Source organism: Vitis riparia, chromosome 1 (genome assembly GCF_004353265.1).
Source record: "Vitis riparia cultivar Riparia Gloire de Montpellier isolate 1030 chromosome 1, EGFV_Vit.rip_1.0, whole genome shotgun sequence".
In the NCBI taxonomy this organism is placed as follows: Eukaryota; Viridiplantae; Streptophyta; class Magnoliopsida; order Vitales; family Vitaceae; genus Vitis; species Vitis riparia.
The window spans coordinates 2168206-2187387 of NC_048431.1; the positions used below are offsets into that span (position 1 = coordinate 2168206).

Genomic DNA, 19182 nt, shown 5'->3' on the forward strand with positions numbered 1-19182 from the left:
GGAACACTTTTTCCTTGAGCCACATATTCCACTATCAAAAACAGTGGTGCACACTCTATAAAAGGATTTAACTCCTAGTTGCTTGGATCTATAGAATAATACAACTTTGAATATGGAGTCCCCCCTCCCCCTTTGCTTTTTGGTGACCTCTTTTGAATAAAGCGTCCTTGGTTGCTGGGACTGAACCCCATTTCTAGGATTCAAAGCAGAATCATTTGGTCCCATAAATACATCCCCATTAATTAGAAAAAATATTTTTTTCTTTTTAAGAAGAAAAAGAAAAGGGAGAGAGAGAGAGAGAGAGAGAGAGAGAGAGAGAGAGAGAGAGAGAGAGATAGAGATTTTGTGGGCAATAATAAGTTAGAATGATGTTGAAGCAAACAGGAGTGAAGTAGCATTTTGCGTATCCTAGTGAAAAATGAAAAGCGACACGCCACACTTGATTTCTTCTGCAACTGCCTAACTCTACAAAGTTTGGCATCCGTCCGTCTCCTTCCACTTGGCCTTCCCCGATTTGTTTACCAATCATCACCATCACACTTTTTTTTTTCTTCTCCTTTCTCCTCTTTAATTCAAAATTTTAAATTTATATATAGTTTAAGTACATGAGTTCCACCAATATGTCCTTATTATTTTGTATCAAAATACTTCTCATTTTCTTATACGTATCATTACTATATATTTACGTTTATAACAATTCAGTCATTATAAAACTTCTATAAGTCTCGATTTTATGTTTGTAGAGATTTTTTTTTTAAATATATTTTGATAAATTATAATTAATACATAATTATATTACGTATTAATTAAAAGAGTTATTTGATTAAAAGAGTGATTGAGGGTTTGTTCAATAATCGTTTTTATAATATATTTTGTTTTAAAAAAATCAATGAAATATGTTTGGTAAAAAATTATTTTTTATTTTATATTTTTAAGAATAGAAAAGATAATAATTTTTAAAAACATATTTTAATGATTTTATATTATTTTCATTTATTTTTAAAAAATAATTATACATGAAAATTATATGTAAACCACATTTTAAAATATTTTAGGTTTTTAAATAGATATTTGTTTTATGAAACATCAATATAATTTAAAAAAAAATATTTTTTAAAATAATTACCAAATAGCCTTGAAAGGCCAATTTTGGAAATGTAATCCTTTATTTTTTTTTATCATATTTCAATTAAAATATCTTTATTATTTTATTATAAAAATAATTATTTATTTTAAAACTAAAAATAAGGATTATGTAACCCCTTCAACCAATTAATTACAATAAAAGAAATATTTTTTAGGTTTGAGTTTTCAAATAAGTATTTTTAATAATTGTTTTTATAAAAATTATAACATATTTCAAAAACCATTTCATAAGAATGGTTGCCAAACAAGTACTATATTTTCTCAAATCAATTTAAGTTGCCAATAAAATTATTGATGTATTTATTATATTGGGTAATGCTTCCTTATTTATATAAGACAAAACATACGAGGCAAAAGGTAGATTAATTACTCATGGGAAAACTTAATAATATGATTAGAACGTTTATAAAATTAATAATTTATTTATTTAGAATGTAAAAGGTCAATTTATTGAATATTTTATTCTTAAAAAAATAAAATAAAAAGGAAGGTAACATGTCAACTTTAGTATTTGACTTTGATAGCTAATTATACTTTATCATAAAGACAATAGAAACAAAAAACAAAAATATTCCCTAGCATTATAATTACAAATTTTGTTCTCGAAATTTAAAAACCCAAAACGCAAATTTATTATTGTGTGGGGGGCAATGGAACATGAAGCATGATTATGGTCCTTTAAAAAATAAATAAATAAAATTAATTAAAATACATCTTTCAATGATGCATGGGGATCCGGCATGCGTGGCGCGTGCCACCACACCATCATGTTTGAATCGGAGACGTGCTGTGAACCGTAGGAACCAGGGTGGATCCGCTGCATCCACATCATAGTGGCGGAAAGTGGAAACTCTAGAGTGGCAGTCGCTCAGACCCCAACTGTTCGCTTTGGTGTGCGGATCAAGAAACCAAGAAACATCACATCCCACGATCGGATCAGCCTGTGGGTCCGCGTCTTATCAGTGGTCGCATCCGCTGCCATCAGCGGAGCTGGATGGTCCCGCACTGTAGGCTGCCATTTTGCGTGGGTGTGGCTCAGCAGCATGGAGATTAATGCGGACCAGCATATCCGCAGAGCGAAAATGACTTGTCAGGGGACACGTGGTGGAGATTCATTGGAAAACGACGGAAGAATGTGAAAAAGTGATGATGCGTGCTTCATTCATTTTCACCCCGTATACCGATCTGAAGGGTCACTTTCATCTACGTGGACGAGAAAGCGAGAGAAAATGAGAGAAAGAGAGTGGGAAAATCTCGGTAAAGGCGAGAGATGGATGACAGATGGGTAGATCATAGATGATCTCATGATGAGTTCATGGAAGTAGGGATCAGCGTAACTGCGGTGAGCGCGGCTGCAGTAGAGCAGAGGCATAGAACAGTGGACAGATACATAGATACGGCAGCAGTACATGCAAGAGAGAAGGGAGAAGCAGCGAATGAGAAGAGAATTTTTTTTTTTTTTCTTTCACTGTATTTTTGCTGTTGAATTCGCTTCTTTCACAGTTCACACCCAATAATACCTGCAGATACGAATGCCCTTTTTTTTTTTCTCTTTTTTTTCTTTTCTTTTCTTTTCGCCACTACTGTTGTTGGGTTAGAAAACGTAAAGGTGACGCCTCTCTCTCTTTCTCAGTCTCTCTCATTCTAAAAAGTCATGGTACATGATACTCGAAATCCAAGCCTCATTTACCTTTCCTCTCTCTGCTCTCCGTTTTTTCAAATCTCTGTGTTGCTGTTTGTTTCTTCCCATTTCAGGTGCATAACAGATAGTAACGCATTTTTCTTGAATCTGAAACAATCTATATACTGAGAGTGGTAGGTTGAGGGGGGCGGGGAAGAAGCCATGAAGGAGAGGGGCAAGGCTGTGGAGACGTACGGTGGGAGCTGCTTTGCGGACTACTACTCTACATCCGATCTTCCATGCAGAAAACACCCATCTTCGTCTTCTGTGGGGATCTGCGCTTATTGTCTCAAGGATCGTTTGATCAAGCTTGTGTGCTCCGACTGTGGGGAGCAGCGGCTTTCTTCTTGCTCATGCTCTGAGATTTCTTCCATTCCCAATTCCTGTACTGTGGAGGTGGGGAGCGTTGGGAGGATCTCGTTCTTGATTGAGAACGAGAGGGGTGAGGTTTCGCATTCGAATTCGAAGCTCAAGAGCGAGGAGAAATCGGAGCAGGTCGTGCTGCTCAAGAGGAGTAGCAGCAGCAGTGTTGAGATCAAGAGAAGTAGGTTTTGGGGAATTGGGAGGCTCTTCAGGAAGAAAAGGGACAAGGGTTTCGATGATAAGAGTGAGGGTTGGATGTTTGATTATATGGGTGTGTCTAGGTCTAGGTCTCTCTGCAGTTTCAGAGGTGGTGGATACAACGAATCAGAAGACGGCGATTTGGCTCACTCACACGCTAGAACATCTGGCGTTAATGGAGCTCTACCTTTTGATTTAGATAAGAAGAGCGGTTTCAGCGAAGAAGAAGCAAGAAGAAGCGGCTTCAGTTGCCCTGAGAAGAAAGATTATGATGCTTTAGACTCCAAAACTGGTCTTGATTTCAAGGCTGTGAAGAAGGGTTCCAGCTTGTTGGAGCTCGAGACTCGTCTCAAAGGCGCAAAACGAAGCGGTTTTCCATTAAAGGAAAGCGATTTCAGCGGCCTAGACGACTCAGGCTTCATCGATTTGAAACTCGATTTCTCATCAGAATCAAAGCCGGACATCTTTTCTCTCAAAATGGGTGCTCTCTCAGAATCAGGATCTTGTTTCAGCAGCATGAGAGGCGGTGGCCATGATCAATGTGGAGGTTGCTCCTTCGGGAATTTAATAGGAGACGACGATGGAGCTTTCAGTAATGGCGGAACTTCATGTAGGATTACAGTGAATGAGAGAGGCATAAAAAAGGGTAGGAAAAGCTTGAAGGTGTGGAGATGGATTCTCAGGAACCACCCCAGTTGGGTTAGCACCACTGCGAGAAAGAAGAACGAAGATCAGATATTGAAATCCTGAATCAGTACTGAGACAGATGAAGGGGCTACAAGGATCAAAGGAGAGAGAACTTTTTGTTCAAAAGGCCAGAGAATTTGATGTGTATTTTATAGTCTCTCTTCCTTGAAAATTTTCCTGTATTCACTTGATTGAGTTCATGGCTGAATCTTAATCCCATCAAAAGAGAAAAGGTTTGTGAATTATGAATGATGGTTAAACAACACCAAATATGTACGTCTTCAAATCATATATTTTACTTGACATTTTTGCTAAGCAATAGAAAGAAAGAAAAAGGACGAGGATGTTGGGACCGTTTGGCTAGATGGAAAGTGTTTGGGCATAAGACGAGTATTACCACTTATGATTGCTGGTTTGTGCTGTCTAATTTAGTAATCTTGAGTTTTGAATCAAATTGTTAGCGTGTTATCGAAGCTCTAAAAAGTCTAATCATTATTGTTCCTGCAATTTTGAATTTTGGGTCAAAATGGGCATTTCCCTTGTTCTTTTTTCTTCAAACAAAAATATAGAGGTTGATTGGAAATTGTTTGAAGCAGCTTTGCTCTTAAAATTTTTAAGACTATAAATTTTTAATTTTTTCTTTTCATAGAAAACATATTTTAATGGCTATCTAAAAATTATAGAAAATAAATTATTGTAGAAATTAAACATGTATATTAAAAAAATAGAAAATGAGAGAAATATAGCTTTGTACATCAGTCAAATTGATCTTTCTAGGTTTTTTTTTTAATTAATTTGAAATCATATTTTGAAAATATGATTTTCAATTTTTTTTTTTTGAAGATATTAAATGAAACAAATGTTTCAAAATAGGGGCTAAATGCCTATTATATCTTTAGTTGAATACGACCTGAATTGGGCTTAGATATTGGGTTAGTTAGTGGGACAAGGCTTTGAAAAATATCAATCCAGATTAAACTTTGATTAGGACTTCATCCCATTAATCTTATATATATATATATATATATATATATATATATAATGATTTTTTTATGTTTGATTTTATTATAAAAAATATATAAGAAAATAAAATATAATTAAAATTTATTTGAAATTTATTTAATTATTGTATAATAAAATAAAAAATAAGTGAAATTCATTTAAAGTATAAAAATAATTAATTGATATAAGATCTATTTTTTATTTTTTTTCATTTTTTTCTTTAATTTTTTCTTAAACCAAACATACCTTTATTATTAGTTTGCTATATATTTTGGTGTACATAGGCCAACTTAACTTGAATAACATGTCAACTTAACTAACCAATTTGAATATATATTTACTAATTTGAATCAAATATAATTTTAAGCATGTACACAAAAAACATATTTAATTTGAACTTAGATCAAATAATTTCAATTAAATTTGTTCCAATGATCACAAACTTTTAACGATTGATGAAAGTAATTATAGATGTTTTAAAAATTACTTTGTTTCCCCCTACAAATTGGATAAAATCACATTTATTTACAGATTGCAATTATACTATAACATAATATTAAATATGTACTAATATCAAAATTCTTATAATTCAAAATATTAAAATTAATAAAAAAATTAGCAGAAAATAAATTATAAATTATTAACATGTTTTCCTTTTGTTAAAATTTTAAAGAATCGATTTAATCTTATTATTGTTATTATTTAAATTTGGGTTGTAAAACCAAAAATCACATTCCAAATATATTATATTAATCATATAATCACATTTAGCCAAAACAATTTTATATGGAAAATGACAAATGCTAAATACAGTTCTAAGATTTGTTTGGATGATGTTTGATTTCAATGATGGCAGTAGAAGAAAAAGGGCATCAATCACCACAAGTCAATCACCCTAGCCTTCTTTCAATGTACAAAGTGATCCAACCACTGAAATTTAATCAACCCAACTACCTCACCTTCCATCAAACACTTAACCATTCCTTGACCATCAAGCTTATGACGATAATTGCCTTAATTACCTATTGCGGAAATCTTATATACTCATGATGATAAGAACTTATGATTTGGAAGATCATGCCAAGGGCATCATAGTCTGTGCTCAAAAAACTTTCCCAAACTCGAATGTTATTAATCCTCTATTTGCGAAGGCAAAGGCATAATCGGGCAATCCCGAATTGGATTGTCTCATTACCATAAGAAGGAATTCTTGTTTGCATCTTGGAACTACTTGGAAAAGTTGCATACTTCTTAATCTTGAGCAAGGATAAAGTAATATAGAATTTATGGAACCAAGATTTAGTCAATATCGGATTTGATGTAATTATATTTCAAGTGTGATTAGGTAATAAAAAATTTTAAAAAGACAATTAAGAAAGCATCAAATGAAAAAGGAAATCAAGAATAAAGAGAAAATTTCATAGAAATAATATTCCAAGTTCAACATCTTTGATAGAATTTATGTGAAAGGTTGTTGGTGTACGTATTACATCTTATTTTTACTTAAACATTTAAAATCATCCAAATGCCTGAATCGATTTTATTTTTTTATAAATTGGATGAATAATTTATTTTTTTAATAAATAAAACCATATTTGTTTAATGCTATTCATAGTTAAAAAGTTTTTAAATTGATAAGAAGTTCATTTAGGCAAATTTACCTGAAGATTTTATGTTAAAGATGAAAAAGTTGTAAAAACTATAAAGTTCATTTATACATCTTTTAATGATTTTTATAATTTTTTTTTAAAAAAAAAACGAGATTGATTGTTTCAAGGATAAAAACCCATGTTTTGAATTGTATATTATTTACAATAGTTTTTTAATCTTAAGGTTTCATATTAAAATAATTTGAGTCGTTAAAGTTCATCTGTGCATCAATTTTCCATATTTTATGTATGTTTGCAAAGGAGTTCAATTGATTATTGATCACTCAATCGATCAAGGAATGGTCGAACCAATGATTGACTAATTGAGCTATTATAATCCAACAACCGCTTTTTATACCTTCTACCACCCAACAACTACTTATTGGATTACTCGATTGATCCCAAATTGTGTCTAATGGCTACTTTAGGTTTTCAACTTCTATTTAAAGACTCTAAACTCGTTATTTTGCATGAGGAAGAGTTCAAAATCATTCTTAAATATTATTTGAATTTTGGAGGAGTGTTTTTAGAGTGTGTTTGCTTTCAAACTTGTATTTTATTTTAATGCATCATTCAATCCTAGTTTTTTTGTATTTTTTTTTAACAAATATTGTAAACTAATAATATTTTCTTCATTTCTATATCTCGAAAGGATGTTTTAGAACTATAATTCAAAGGGAATAATTTGAAGTCTTCGTGGGTCATTTCAAATCATAATCTAAATGTAAAACTTGAAAGTTTGAGAGCTTTGATAATGGAATCCTCACTCAAAGGGAAGTTTGAAGAGGGTGGATGTAGATTGAGTTACGCCGAATTACTATAAAAACTAGTGTTGCATTTATCTCTTTTCTACTCTCTTAAGTTATTTGTAATTGTTTTCATATTATTTTTTTTTATCATATTATTATTTATATTATCACTTGCATTCAAAATTATTAAATTTGCAAAAGGTAACCATCACCCTATTCAACACCCCCTGCTTTGAATAATTACTTTAGATTGATATAATTAGAATTCGATCAATTAATAATAAAGTAAGGTCTCTTGTTTAAAATTTTACCATCTATGAGAAATAGCAAATCGACCTATTTCTATACCCATGGAAGATTTTTTAATTTTTAGACTCTCATTCTTTTTTAAAAATGGTTATGGGTATTGAAAAATAAAAATGAGTTAGCTTTTTAAATCTATTAATTTCAAAATAGATATGATATTCTAACTAAATAAAAAATAAGGTGTCAATTTCAAAGTTAATCCATTAGTGGAATGAGCAATACAATTAAATTCTAAAGTTATATGTTAGAAAAAGATAGGATTTCTTAATAAAAAATGGTGGATGAGCTGTCATAGCTAAGAAAGGGGACAAATACATTATTTATTTGTGTTATGCATTAGATAAAAATGAATATAATAGTACATGTCAATGTGGAACTCCAATGGCATATAAAGACTCTTAAAAATTATTTGTGAAGAAACCATTTAAGTTAAAAAGTTTAAAATCAACATCGTTGTGCATAATTGTCAATTATTTTCTATTAAGGATTTGAAAATAATTGTTGAGATGTTCACTTTATTAATAAACATTATCAACGAATTTCAAACTTTGGGAAAAACTTATATCACGACAAAGAAAATCATGAAGATTTTAATGTGGATAAACATAAAAGGTCATTAAAAAATTGAGAAAAAAAAGATGATATGACATTCAAAACTGTTAAGTATTGATGACGAAAAAGAGGAAAATGAGGATGAAAACGTTGATCTTATCCTAAAGATGAAATTTGATATCAAGAGAAGTGAGATTATAATTGAAGAGTCTGAAATGAATAGGTCGAAATTCTAAAACTTGGCAAGCTTCTTGTGGAAACGTCCCATGATCGGACCAGGTTACAGAAGCATTAGTTTTCTTGGAAGGAGGTTGTCATTTGTATGTATGTTGGAATAATTCAATGAAATTGACGACAACTCCATCTCTTCATCACCAAGTAATTGGTATGATCTGTGTCCATTGTCCAAGGTCCATCTCTTCATCACCAAGTAATTGGCAGAGCCAATTAAAAACCAAGTTGTCATTTTCTCACTGACTGCAAGTTTGAATTTTCATGGCTGGGAATCTATTAAAGAAAACGCCTTCTGTGGATTGAAGATGAATGGAGTTTTCATTCTAGCTGACACTGATATCCCACCTGCCACCATTCAATCTCAGTCAAATGGATGGGTTTTTTTTTTTCTTCCTATAAATGCAAACAGATATACATGAAAATGGAGATAGGACCCATGTTTTGTGAAAGAAAATGTATGTGACAATACCTCTTTCTCTGTATAGATTGTAGAAACATTGCTTTTTTTGAGATCAAACAGGTGGAGGATCCATCTGCCAAAGGGTGAGACAAATACAAAAATAGATATACACAACCACGCATGCAACCTTTGTCCTTGTCCCATGCTTACTAATCGAGTCATTGGTCCAAAATTCCTTATCCGTGGGCGGCATTCATTGAGAAGAAAGAATGAGAGTTTTTAGGATTAGGAATTTAGGTGTAATTGGATTATGAAATTATGTATATGTATGGCTCGTGACATTTGATTGAAGTTGGATGCTGAACTATAATGCTCTTGCCTCTGATTGAGAAGGGGAAAAAATTTATTCAAGGAGATCCACACTACATATAGGATGTGGAACAACCGACCTCCTTAGCAAGTGGGGCTTCAGATGTTGTACACAGTAATCAACTCAGACAGGAGACTATCCTTCTGTTTCATCCCAGAAAGGAAAATTAATTATTCTTTGAACAGCATGCTAAGGTTTTATGTTCTAATCTGCAAACTCAAACTGCATACCATACATATATAGAAACAGGGGAAGCTATAGTTTTTTTTAGTGCTACAAAAGCATAGTAGACGGTCTCATTCCCATCTGCACTTAATCTGATGAGTGTGCTTGAATCCATGGCTCAATACCAAGCTTCCATCGATTCTTTTCAATACAAAAGTCTCAACCAACACATAACAACCGAATTTTCTCCACCCACCTGTGCCTCCATACTCCTCTGCTCTCTCTACTCTCGTTTCCTTTTTCTTCTCTCCATCCCAACCAGCCCTCACTTGCTCCCATTTCATTCTCTCAATAATTTCCAATCTCAGCCCTACACTTGCTCCTGAACTACTCCTGAACCACATCACCCCATCTACCACATTTCTCTCGTCATGCACAGTTTCCCCTGCGGCTACTGCAACCACTTCTCCTTGAACAACGACATCCACAGCCACAGTGTTGTTCCCTTCATTATAACTGTTCTCACACGCAAAAATCTGTTCCCATTTCTGCTCAAGTGTCATCTCGTAATACACAGATCTCTTCGCCTGATCTTTCAATTCTCCTTCTTTGACAAACATGAAAGGACAGTACCATTTTCCCACAACAACTGGTTCAGAGCTCTTAGAGTGTAATGGGAAGTTGAAGTCTGGGAGGCGAGCCCTGAGGGAGGGGTCAAGCCCTGCCGCTTCACCCAACTCGAAATTGCGGGGAGTGGAGGTAGAAAGATTCCAACCTTTCCTCCTCAAGAAGTTGGGTGGAAACCCATCTGGAGCAATAGATTTGGCAGTGAAAGAGCCCTTGGAAGTGCAAGCTCCTTCAACGAGAGAGATCTCAAACTGGTGGTATATGTCTTGGGGATCCAGTGGTCTTGGCTTTACATCCTTAACGACGTTGCAGAAGCAGCAAGTGCCCATGTCATCTTCCCTCGAACTTGCGTGTGCTACCCTACAAAACGGATCAAGTACACACGCTTAATTAGGAATAACAAGGAGTTCGTAAAGCATCAGTACATACCTTAAAAAAAGGCCTAAATCAACATCATCTGGGGATTATATGCATACCCTTTATGCCTTCCATGTCGCTTTATTGCATAGTAACGATTGAGGGACAGCGGCTGATTCAGAACTGGAATGAAGAAGACCTCGTCATGGCTAGTGTGCCTGTGCTGTCCAGCACCCGTGCTATAGCGAACTGTTAAGTTCTTGTTTTGAGGGAAAGGCAGGTCCCAGATATCAGATTCCTTGCACAATCCGAAACAACAAAAAGTTTCAGACTCTTCATCTTGGAGAATGAGATAACCAGAATTTGGGCCTTCAGGGGGAGGTAAGGAGAGAGCCTCAGGAGACTTTCTGTACAGAGAAAGAGGTCTTGTCACATACATTTTCTTTCACTGGGGTTCGTTGTTATTCTCAACTTTCATGTATGCTTATATTTATAGGCAAAGAAAAAAAAAATTGAATTCAAATGGCGTGTGAAACTCATACAAGTAATGTTCGGAGACCTGTTCGTTATTTAAAACAATGCGCATAATTTTACGAGACTGTGGGCTGGTAGGAATGCGTGCAATCATACAACACGAAGGATCTTCATTAAAGAATTCTTTTCCACCCATGAAAATTCAAACTTGCTGTCTGAGAGAAAATGAACCCTCGATTCTTGATGGGCATTTTGAGATTCAGAGGACCCTCTGTGTCTTCCTTGGGGATGGAGGGATGAGTTGTCCCCAATTTGATTAAGACAGGCCTCATTGAATGAGTCAAACGTCCATATAACAATCTCTTTCATTGGATGAAGCCAAGAAAATGCCTTTCTAACTTGGTAGCATCATGGGATGTTTCCATGAAGATTCAGACTTGCTGTTTGAGATAAAATAACCCTCGATTCTTGATGGGCATTAGAGATTCAGAGAACCCCTCCGCGTCTTCCTTGTAGATGAAGGGATGAGTAGTCCTCAATTTGATTAACACAAGCCTCATTGAATTAGTCAAACGTCTATATAGCAATCTCTTTCAGAGGATGAAGCCAAGAAAATGGCTTTGCAACTTGGTAGCATCATGGGATGTTTCTGAAAGCCTGGACCATTAGATTATCCTCTCTTGATGGGAATATATATAATTTATTTATTTATTTTGTAGAAAAATCTTAATCAGCGTCAAATTCGAATGGCCAAATAGACTAATCTCGACCGTTGACGATGCAAATTGGATTTAGAGCTAATTAAAACAATTTTATACGTAACCCTTTGCTTAGAAATGTTTTCAAGGTAATTTCTTTACTCCTCTTGCATATACAATATATTTTCTTAGTCCTCACTTTTATTTTTAAAAATAAAAAATAGAAGTAGCTTTGACTTTGATTCGGTGATTTAAATACAGTTTTCTATTTTGAAAAATAAAAAATTATTTTTAAAAATATCTAATATTGTTTGATTGTGATTCTTTATAAATAATTTTTAAAAAATCAAAGAAAAATATAGAATAATTTTTAGAGAATAAGTAATAATTGTTTTCATAAATTTTAAAAAAACAAAAGGAAAACATTAAAACCTCATTTGTTTTAGGCAAAGTTACAATATATTATATAAATTTTATTATCATTTTATGTTTGTAAAGATTGAAAAAATGCAAAACTATGCACCATAATGTTATTTTTAAGTGTGTTTGATAATGATTTAGGAAATGTTTCTAGCATTTATAATACTTTAAAATTTTCATCATTTAAGTATTAAAAATGTTAGAAATTATTTCAATAATTATTGTTAAACATACTCTTAATATCTCTAAAAGTGTTTTTGAGAAAAATCACTTGTTAAGTATTTATTTTAAAAAATGTTATAAATTATTTTTAAATTTTTCAAAAACATTTTAAAATCTTATTAAATTTCCAATTTTTTTAAAAATATATGTTTTAAGTTATAAGAACTTTTATAGAGAATACAGTCAACCGGACTCTACGGATCCTCGGTAGCTATATATAAACTAAAAAAAATAGCAATAAAGTGGTTATTGAAGAATCATTTCGAAAATTAGTAAAAGTGATTTTAAAATTTTTTTCAAATACTTTAATTATTCTTACGAATAACTTTTAATCCTTTTTAAAATCATTCTTAAACGGGTTCTTAAAAATTAGATATGGTTCATTCAAAATGTTATCCAATATGTAACATTAACTACCAAAATTGGGGATACTTATTGGGAGGTTAAAATAATTTCTAAATCTAAAATATAATCCGTTTTAAAATAATAAAATATAAGATAAATTTAAATAATAAAATTACATCTACTTCATTGGATATATGCATATGTATTATTTAACAAAGTGAAAAATATTAATAAAATTTTATTTTATTTTATTATTAATTCTATTAATATTGATTTAAAGATAAAAGATGAACGTTTTTAGGCCCTTTAATTATTTACATAATTTTTAATTTTAAAAATATATAAATTATGTGTTTATAATATGATGTTGACATCATAGTCTTATTGGTTTATGGTAATAATTCCTAGTTTTGATTTGTTATTTTAACTTACGAGCAATTCTATTTATTTGAGGGTCATGTTCCTCAAATATGGCTTGAATTTGATCTACATTTTTCAGAGTGATTTCTTCTATCATATTTACAGACTTTGTGTTTAAAGTTGATGCTTTATTTGAAAGATTTAATTATGTAATTTTATTTTTTAGAGCTTGTATTAAATCATTTGAATCATTTGAAAATTTAAGGTCTGCTCTATGTGCACGAGGTATGCCTGTGACTGATACGTGTGTACTCTGTGGAGGACATGAAGAGGATTTAATGCATCTTTTTCTCTCCTGTCCGTTTGCTCTTTCATGTTGGTCACAAGTTGACTTGATTCCCTCAGTTAATGGTGTCTCTTCTTTTCTTGACTGGTTTTTCATGTTCCTCACTAATGTTGATAAAGAAGTGGTGGGGCGTGTTGGGTCTATCATTTGGGGTATATGGAGGCAAAGAAACTCATTGTTATGGAATAATAGTGCCTCATCTCCTACTCAAACAGTCTCTGCTAGCTTATCGTTCCTAAAAGACTGGTTAGATGCAAGATTGGGTTCTGATCAAAAGTTTTCTAATGGAAATGCCAACACTCAAGTCAAATGGAGTAAACCTTCCCCGGGAATGTTGAAATGTAATGTGGATGCAGCGATTTTCTCAGAACATCAAACCATCGGGCTGGGTGTGATTCTACGAAATGAATTCGGCTCTGTTGTTGGTTGCTACTCTAAGGTTGTTAATGGTGTGAGTTCTCCTATGGAGGCTGAAGCTTTGGGGTTACGTGAAGCTGCAAGATGGCTATTGGAGCTGCGTGCTTCAAATGTTATAGTAGAATTGGACGCTAAAGGTGTTTATGATGCATTTTACTCTAAAGCACTTGATAGGTCTGAATTTGGCATGCTTATTCAAGACTGTAGATCTCTATTTTTAGATCAAAGTTTTACTCTATGTCATGTGAAAAGGCAAGCTAATGCTGCTGCTGATGCTCTTGCAAAAGCAGCAAGCTCTTTTGCTAGCCCAAGTTTTTGGCGGGATGCTCCACCTCTATTAGGAGCTATCTTAGCCTCTGATGTTTCTATTTCTTCTCATTAATAAGATCTATCATTATTTCAAAAAAAAAAAAAAAAAAAAAAAAAAAAAAAAAAAAAAAAAAAGTTTATGGTTTCCTACTTCCGTGGGTTTGGAAATTTGACAATTTTTATCTAGATTTCTATCTAGAAAATTGGGAGTAATAATTTGACAAGATGTGTGACGGTTTTCTAATTTGTCTTCTATCCTATCAAGTTGAAAGGAGAGAGTTTCTAGAATTTTATTTGTAAAGTTATTTTGTTATTAAAAATTTTTACGGTATTTGAGTGTTACTATTATTCTTTCATTCTCTTTTAAATTTATAATTTTGAAATGAGAAGCTATTGCTTCCATATTTTGAGCAATCATGGTAACTTGATTTGAAACTATGTTTTTGAGTGTATTTGGCAAAATATACTTCCTTATACAATCCGTAATCACTCAATTTTCTACATCTTAGATTTTGAAAAATCTCGGAACCACGGGACTGAAAGGAAATTGGATCTCCTAAGAAGTGTTCAGTAATAGCATCGATTAAAGTATGGACTAAATTCTGGTAGGCTATTTTGAATTAATTTTTTTTCTTATTCATCGAGAGCATTATCCCACCATTATTTGAGTTGACCTGTAAAATCTGCTATTAGGTGTGTATAGATCGAGTGGTCAGGTTTCGTCTAGATTTGTAGGATGTGGAGGATTGAATAATATTCAAGACTTGATGATCATTTATTGCAGCAGTTGTCCTACACCTACTTCATAACCGAGGAGTACTACTGGCTCCATGTGGCTGTTGTGTATTGGCAAGGCCTGTCTTCTTATCCATAACAAATCGCAGAGCGATCATCTTATGCCCATAAAAAATCAGAAGGCCAGTCTCTGACCGACGGTAGGTTTTACTTTTCATGGGTGGGAATGATTTAATAACGGCGCTCTATAAGGACAGAGTCGGATGATACACCATGTCAACAACGAGGGCCGTGCTTGAAAGAAAAGAAAATGTATGTGACAAGGCCTCTTTCTCTGTACAGAAAGTCTCCGGATGCTCTCTCCTTGCCTCCCCCTGAAGGCCCAAATTCTGGTTATCTCGTTCTCCAGGATGAAGAGTCTGAAACTACTTCTTGTTTCGGGTTGTGCAAGGAACGTGACATTAGGGATCTGCCTTTCCCTCAAGACAAGAACCTAACAGTTCGCTATAGTTCTGTGGTTCCTGGAGATATTAGTCTTCGCAGACACACTAGCTTTTACGAGGTCTTCTTCATTCCAGTTCTGAATCAGCCGCTGTCTCTCAATCGATACTATGCTATAAAGCCACATGGAAGGCATAAAGGGTATGTTTATAATCCCCTATATCTCGTTGATTTAGGCAAGTTTGAAGTATGTGATGCTTTAAGAACTCCTTGTTATTCCTAATTATGCGTGTCTGCGACTACTTGATCCGTTCTGTAGGGAAGCGTACGCAAGTTCAAGGGAAGAGGACATGGGCACTTGCTGTTTCTGCGACGTCGTTGATGATGTAAAGCCAAGACCACTGGATCCCCAAGACATATACCACCAGTTTGAGGTCTCTCTCGTTGAAGGAACTTGCACTCCCAAGGGCTCTTTCATAGCCAAATCTATTGCTCCAGATGGGCTTCCTCCATACTTCTTGAGGAGAAGAGGTTGGAAGCTTTCTACCTCCACTCCCCCCAATTTCAAGTTGGGTGAAGCTGCAGGGCTTGACCCCTCCCTCAGGGCTCGCCTCCCAGACTTCAACTTCCCATTACACTCTAAGAGCTCTGAACCGGTTGTTGTGGGAAAATGGTACTGTCCTTTCATGTTTGTCAAAGAAGGAGAATTGAAAGATCGGGTAAGGAGATCTGTGTATTATGAGATGACACTTGAGCAGAAATGGGAACAGATCTTTGCGTGTGAGAACAATTATAATGAAGGGAACAACACTGTGGCTGTGGATGTTGTTGTTCAAGGAGAAGTGGTCGCAATACCTCAAGGGGAAGCTGTGCAGGACGAGAGAAATGAGGATGATGGGGTGAGGTGGTTCAGGAGTAGTTCAGGAGCAGGTGTAGGGCTGAGATTGGAAATTATTGAGAGAATGAAATGGGAGCAAGTGAGGGCTGGCTGGGACGGAGAGAAGAGAAAGGAAGCGAGAGTGGAGAGAGCAGAGGAGTATGGGGGCTCAGGTGGGTGGAGAAAATTTGGTTGCTACGCGTTGGTTGAGACTTTTGTATTGAATAGAATGGATGGGAGCTTGGTATTGAGCTATGGATTCAAGCACACTCATCAGATTAAAAGCAGATGGGAATGAGAGTATCTACTATTCATTTGTAACACTCAAAAACTACAGCTTCCCCTGTTCCTTCGTATGTGTGATATGCAGTTCCTTGCAAAAAGATTTGAGTGGTTGATATTTCAAGTTGGTAATGGCCCATTGGAGTTGTAATTCTAAATGAACAAGATTAGATACTTGGTTTGAAGTCTTGTTTAATCGAACCCTCACTTGAAAAGGGATATCGAGAAGAATGGATATAGTTAGGATTGTCGAAAATATATATATATATATATATATATATATATATATATATATATATAATTAAAATTAATTAATAATTTATATATTTTTAATTATTTAATCTTCATATAATGAAAAAATAAGTGAAATAAATTTTTAAAAATATATAAAATAATTTATTGACTTTCATTTTTTTTTCACTGCTTATGTTGTGTATGATTTTTTTTTTTCATTTCTAATGCAATCCTTTACTCTATAGCTTATTTTTAATTAAATATCACTTAAAAAAACATTTGTGAAAACAATTTAATTCAATTTAATTATACACCCGAAGTGGGGTGGGAAATGGGGGTTGAATTGAGTATTAGTTATTTTTTAGAAAGAAAATAATAATTTTTAAGCAAGATATGAAGAAAACAATGAAGGGTAAAAATAAAAAAACCAATAAAATACAAGCTTTTTTTTTATAGAAATCTAATAAAACGTCTATATCCACTTTCTTCAAATTCATTAATGAGTGAGGTTTTTACTCATGTCGAAGTTTGAATAACGAATTTTCAATGAGTACACTTAGATTTTGGGACCCTAATAGACCTTTACAAACATTTTTAAGTACTTGACCTTACTTGAAAAACTTTTCTCACAAAGATAAATGAAGGCAAATGTATAAACTCCAATCATAATAACAAACGAGACTCTCTACATAGATGAAAATTTGAAATGACTTCAAAGTACACTTGAAAAAATTTCAAGTTTTGAATTGAATGCATTTAAAAAAAATTTTAAATGAGAGAAGAAAAATGGCTTAACAATTTAATGCAATAAATTTCTTAAAAATTTCAATTTATAATTTTCCATTTTGGGGTCCTCAAAACTTTCAAAAATGACTTAATTGATCATTAATTTGACTGATTTACTAGTTGTTATGCATTTAATGCATTGGTGACTATTAGAATTCAAACCCTCAACTAAGGACCGATGGAGACTTTACCTCAACCAATTGAACACACACTATTAGGAGAGGAAAGTGTGCAGTTATATATTTTAAATAAAGTGTTTATCATACAAAAGAATATTAGAATTATAAATAAAAGCTCTATTTATCACTTCTATTAATTTAATACTTTATTTTTAATTTTATCAAACATCATCTTAGTATTAAATGTAAAAAAAAAAAAAAGAGGGTATTTTGATAGTATGTATGGTACATTGTTATATAGCAAATAAGGTGATTGCCTTCCAATAATTTATTTCCATAGTGATTTATGAAATGTATCCGCATAATTTTAAGTAGGACTTTTAAATATCATGTAATGCTTTCAATTTTTTTTAAAATCACTATCACACACGTTCTACAAAATTCAAATGGGTGGACCTAAAAATTATGCCTTAAGTTCCTCCGAGTGAATGGTGAGCATACCTACGATAAGACATGTCCAAATAATTTTATCGAACATATCTCTTCGAAGTTTAAGTTAGTTTTTGAAAGAGACATACAACTGTTTTATAGGAAATTGTTTTTTTTACACGAATTCGATGTTTGATTGCATTTTATTTTGATAGAGTTGTAACGTTTTATGTATCTCTATAATGCTTTAAATGTCAATACTTTTATGCTTAAAGTTAAACATTTATGATAATGATTTATACTAATGTAATGGTTTGATATATTTATCACTCATGAAATATGAGCGTGGTTGTCGCTGAGGTGACACTTGGTTGGTTGTTGGGAGAGAGATTGCTAGACTGACTTGGGGTCCCACAATCTTGACAAAAAAAGTGGGTTTTGGCAAACTAATTTTTAAAAAATATGAAAAAACCATCAAATTTTATAAATTAGTTTTATCTTCATCAAGTTAAAAATATATTAAAATATATGCATTTTTTATAAGTTATAAAATTGTTTTATGAAATGACTTTTTATTTGCCAAATTAATAATACCAATTGACAATTTTTTTAAAATAAAAATATAAAAACACAATTTAAATTAAAAAAGCTTTAAAATAAAATATAAACTTTTATTTCGCTAAAGCATATTAATAGAAAATATAAATAGTAAGAAAAAGTTGGAAATACAATGAGAGTTGATATTTTATTTTTTGTTTTAATTATATTTAAATTTTAATTATTTTGGTTTTAATTTTTAAAATTTTTTATTTTATTGTTGATGTCAACTAATAAAATTTTAATTCAATTTTCTTAAAAAGAAAAAAGAGAAGATGAGAATCTTAGAGAATTTTAATAATATCATATTATATAATAAAAAATTTAATATTATCAAATAAAATGGTATTTTATAAAATAATTAATATTTTAATAATAAAAAAATATTTTTAAATAAATAAAAATAAAAATAATTTATAAAAATTGAAGTATTTTTTTTATATTTTTTCAAATTAACGAGTAAAAACTCACTTTTCCCGTTTCTATACACGTATACTTAAACCCTACGATATCAAAACGGGTGGTACTAAAAAATATGCGTTACGATGATGATATGAATATCTCACCTTTCTCTGTGCTAGATGCAAAACTAGTGCAGATTATTT

At 32.6% G+C, this 19182-nt stretch overlaps 4 protein-coding genes across 4 annotated transcripts; 3 read left to right on the plus strand and 1 right to left on the minus strand.

Moving 5' to 3' along the window:
• The first annotated feature begins 2496 nt into the window (after nt 1-2496).
• Nucleotides 2497-4394, plus strand: LOC117926564. Its single transcript, XM_034845729.1, has 2 exons — nt 2497-2755; nt 2902-4394. The coding sequence occupies exon 2, from the start codon at nt 2990-2992 to the stop codon at nt 4136-4138; it is 1149 nt and encodes a 382-aa protein (XP_034701620.1). The 5' UTR covers nt 2497-2755; nt 2902-2989; the 3' UTR covers nt 4139-4394.
• Nucleotides 4395-9349: 4955 nt separating this feature from the next.
• On the minus strand, nt 9350-10957 carry LOC117924569. Its single transcript, XM_034843230.1, has 2 exons — nt 10606-10957; nt 9350-10489 (listed from the first exon to the last, which is right to left on the minus strand). Exons 1-2 carry the CDS (start codon nt 10923-10925, stop codon nt 9634-9636), a joined length of 1176 nt encoding a protein of 391 aa, XP_034699121.1. The 5' UTR covers nt 10926-10957; the 3' UTR covers nt 9350-9633.
• A 2335-nt stretch (nt 10958-13292) lies between these two features.
• LOC117914600 lies at nt 13293-14150 on the plus strand. The gene has a single exon (XM_034829993.1). The coding sequence runs from the start codon at nt 13293-13295 to the stop codon at nt 14148-14150; it is 858 nt and encodes a 285-aa protein (XP_034685884.1).
• A 781-nt stretch (nt 14151-14931) lies between these two features.
• On the plus strand, nt 14932-16613 carry LOC117924646. The gene is made up of 2 exons (XM_034843336.1): nt 14932-15454; nt 15573-16613. The coding sequence occupies exons 1-2, from the start codon at nt 15123-15125 to the stop codon at nt 16426-16428; spliced, it is 1188 nt and encodes a 395-aa protein (XP_034699227.1). The 5' UTR covers nt 14932-15122; the 3' UTR covers nt 16429-16613.
• The last annotated feature ends 2569 nt before the right edge of the window (nt 16614-19182 follow it).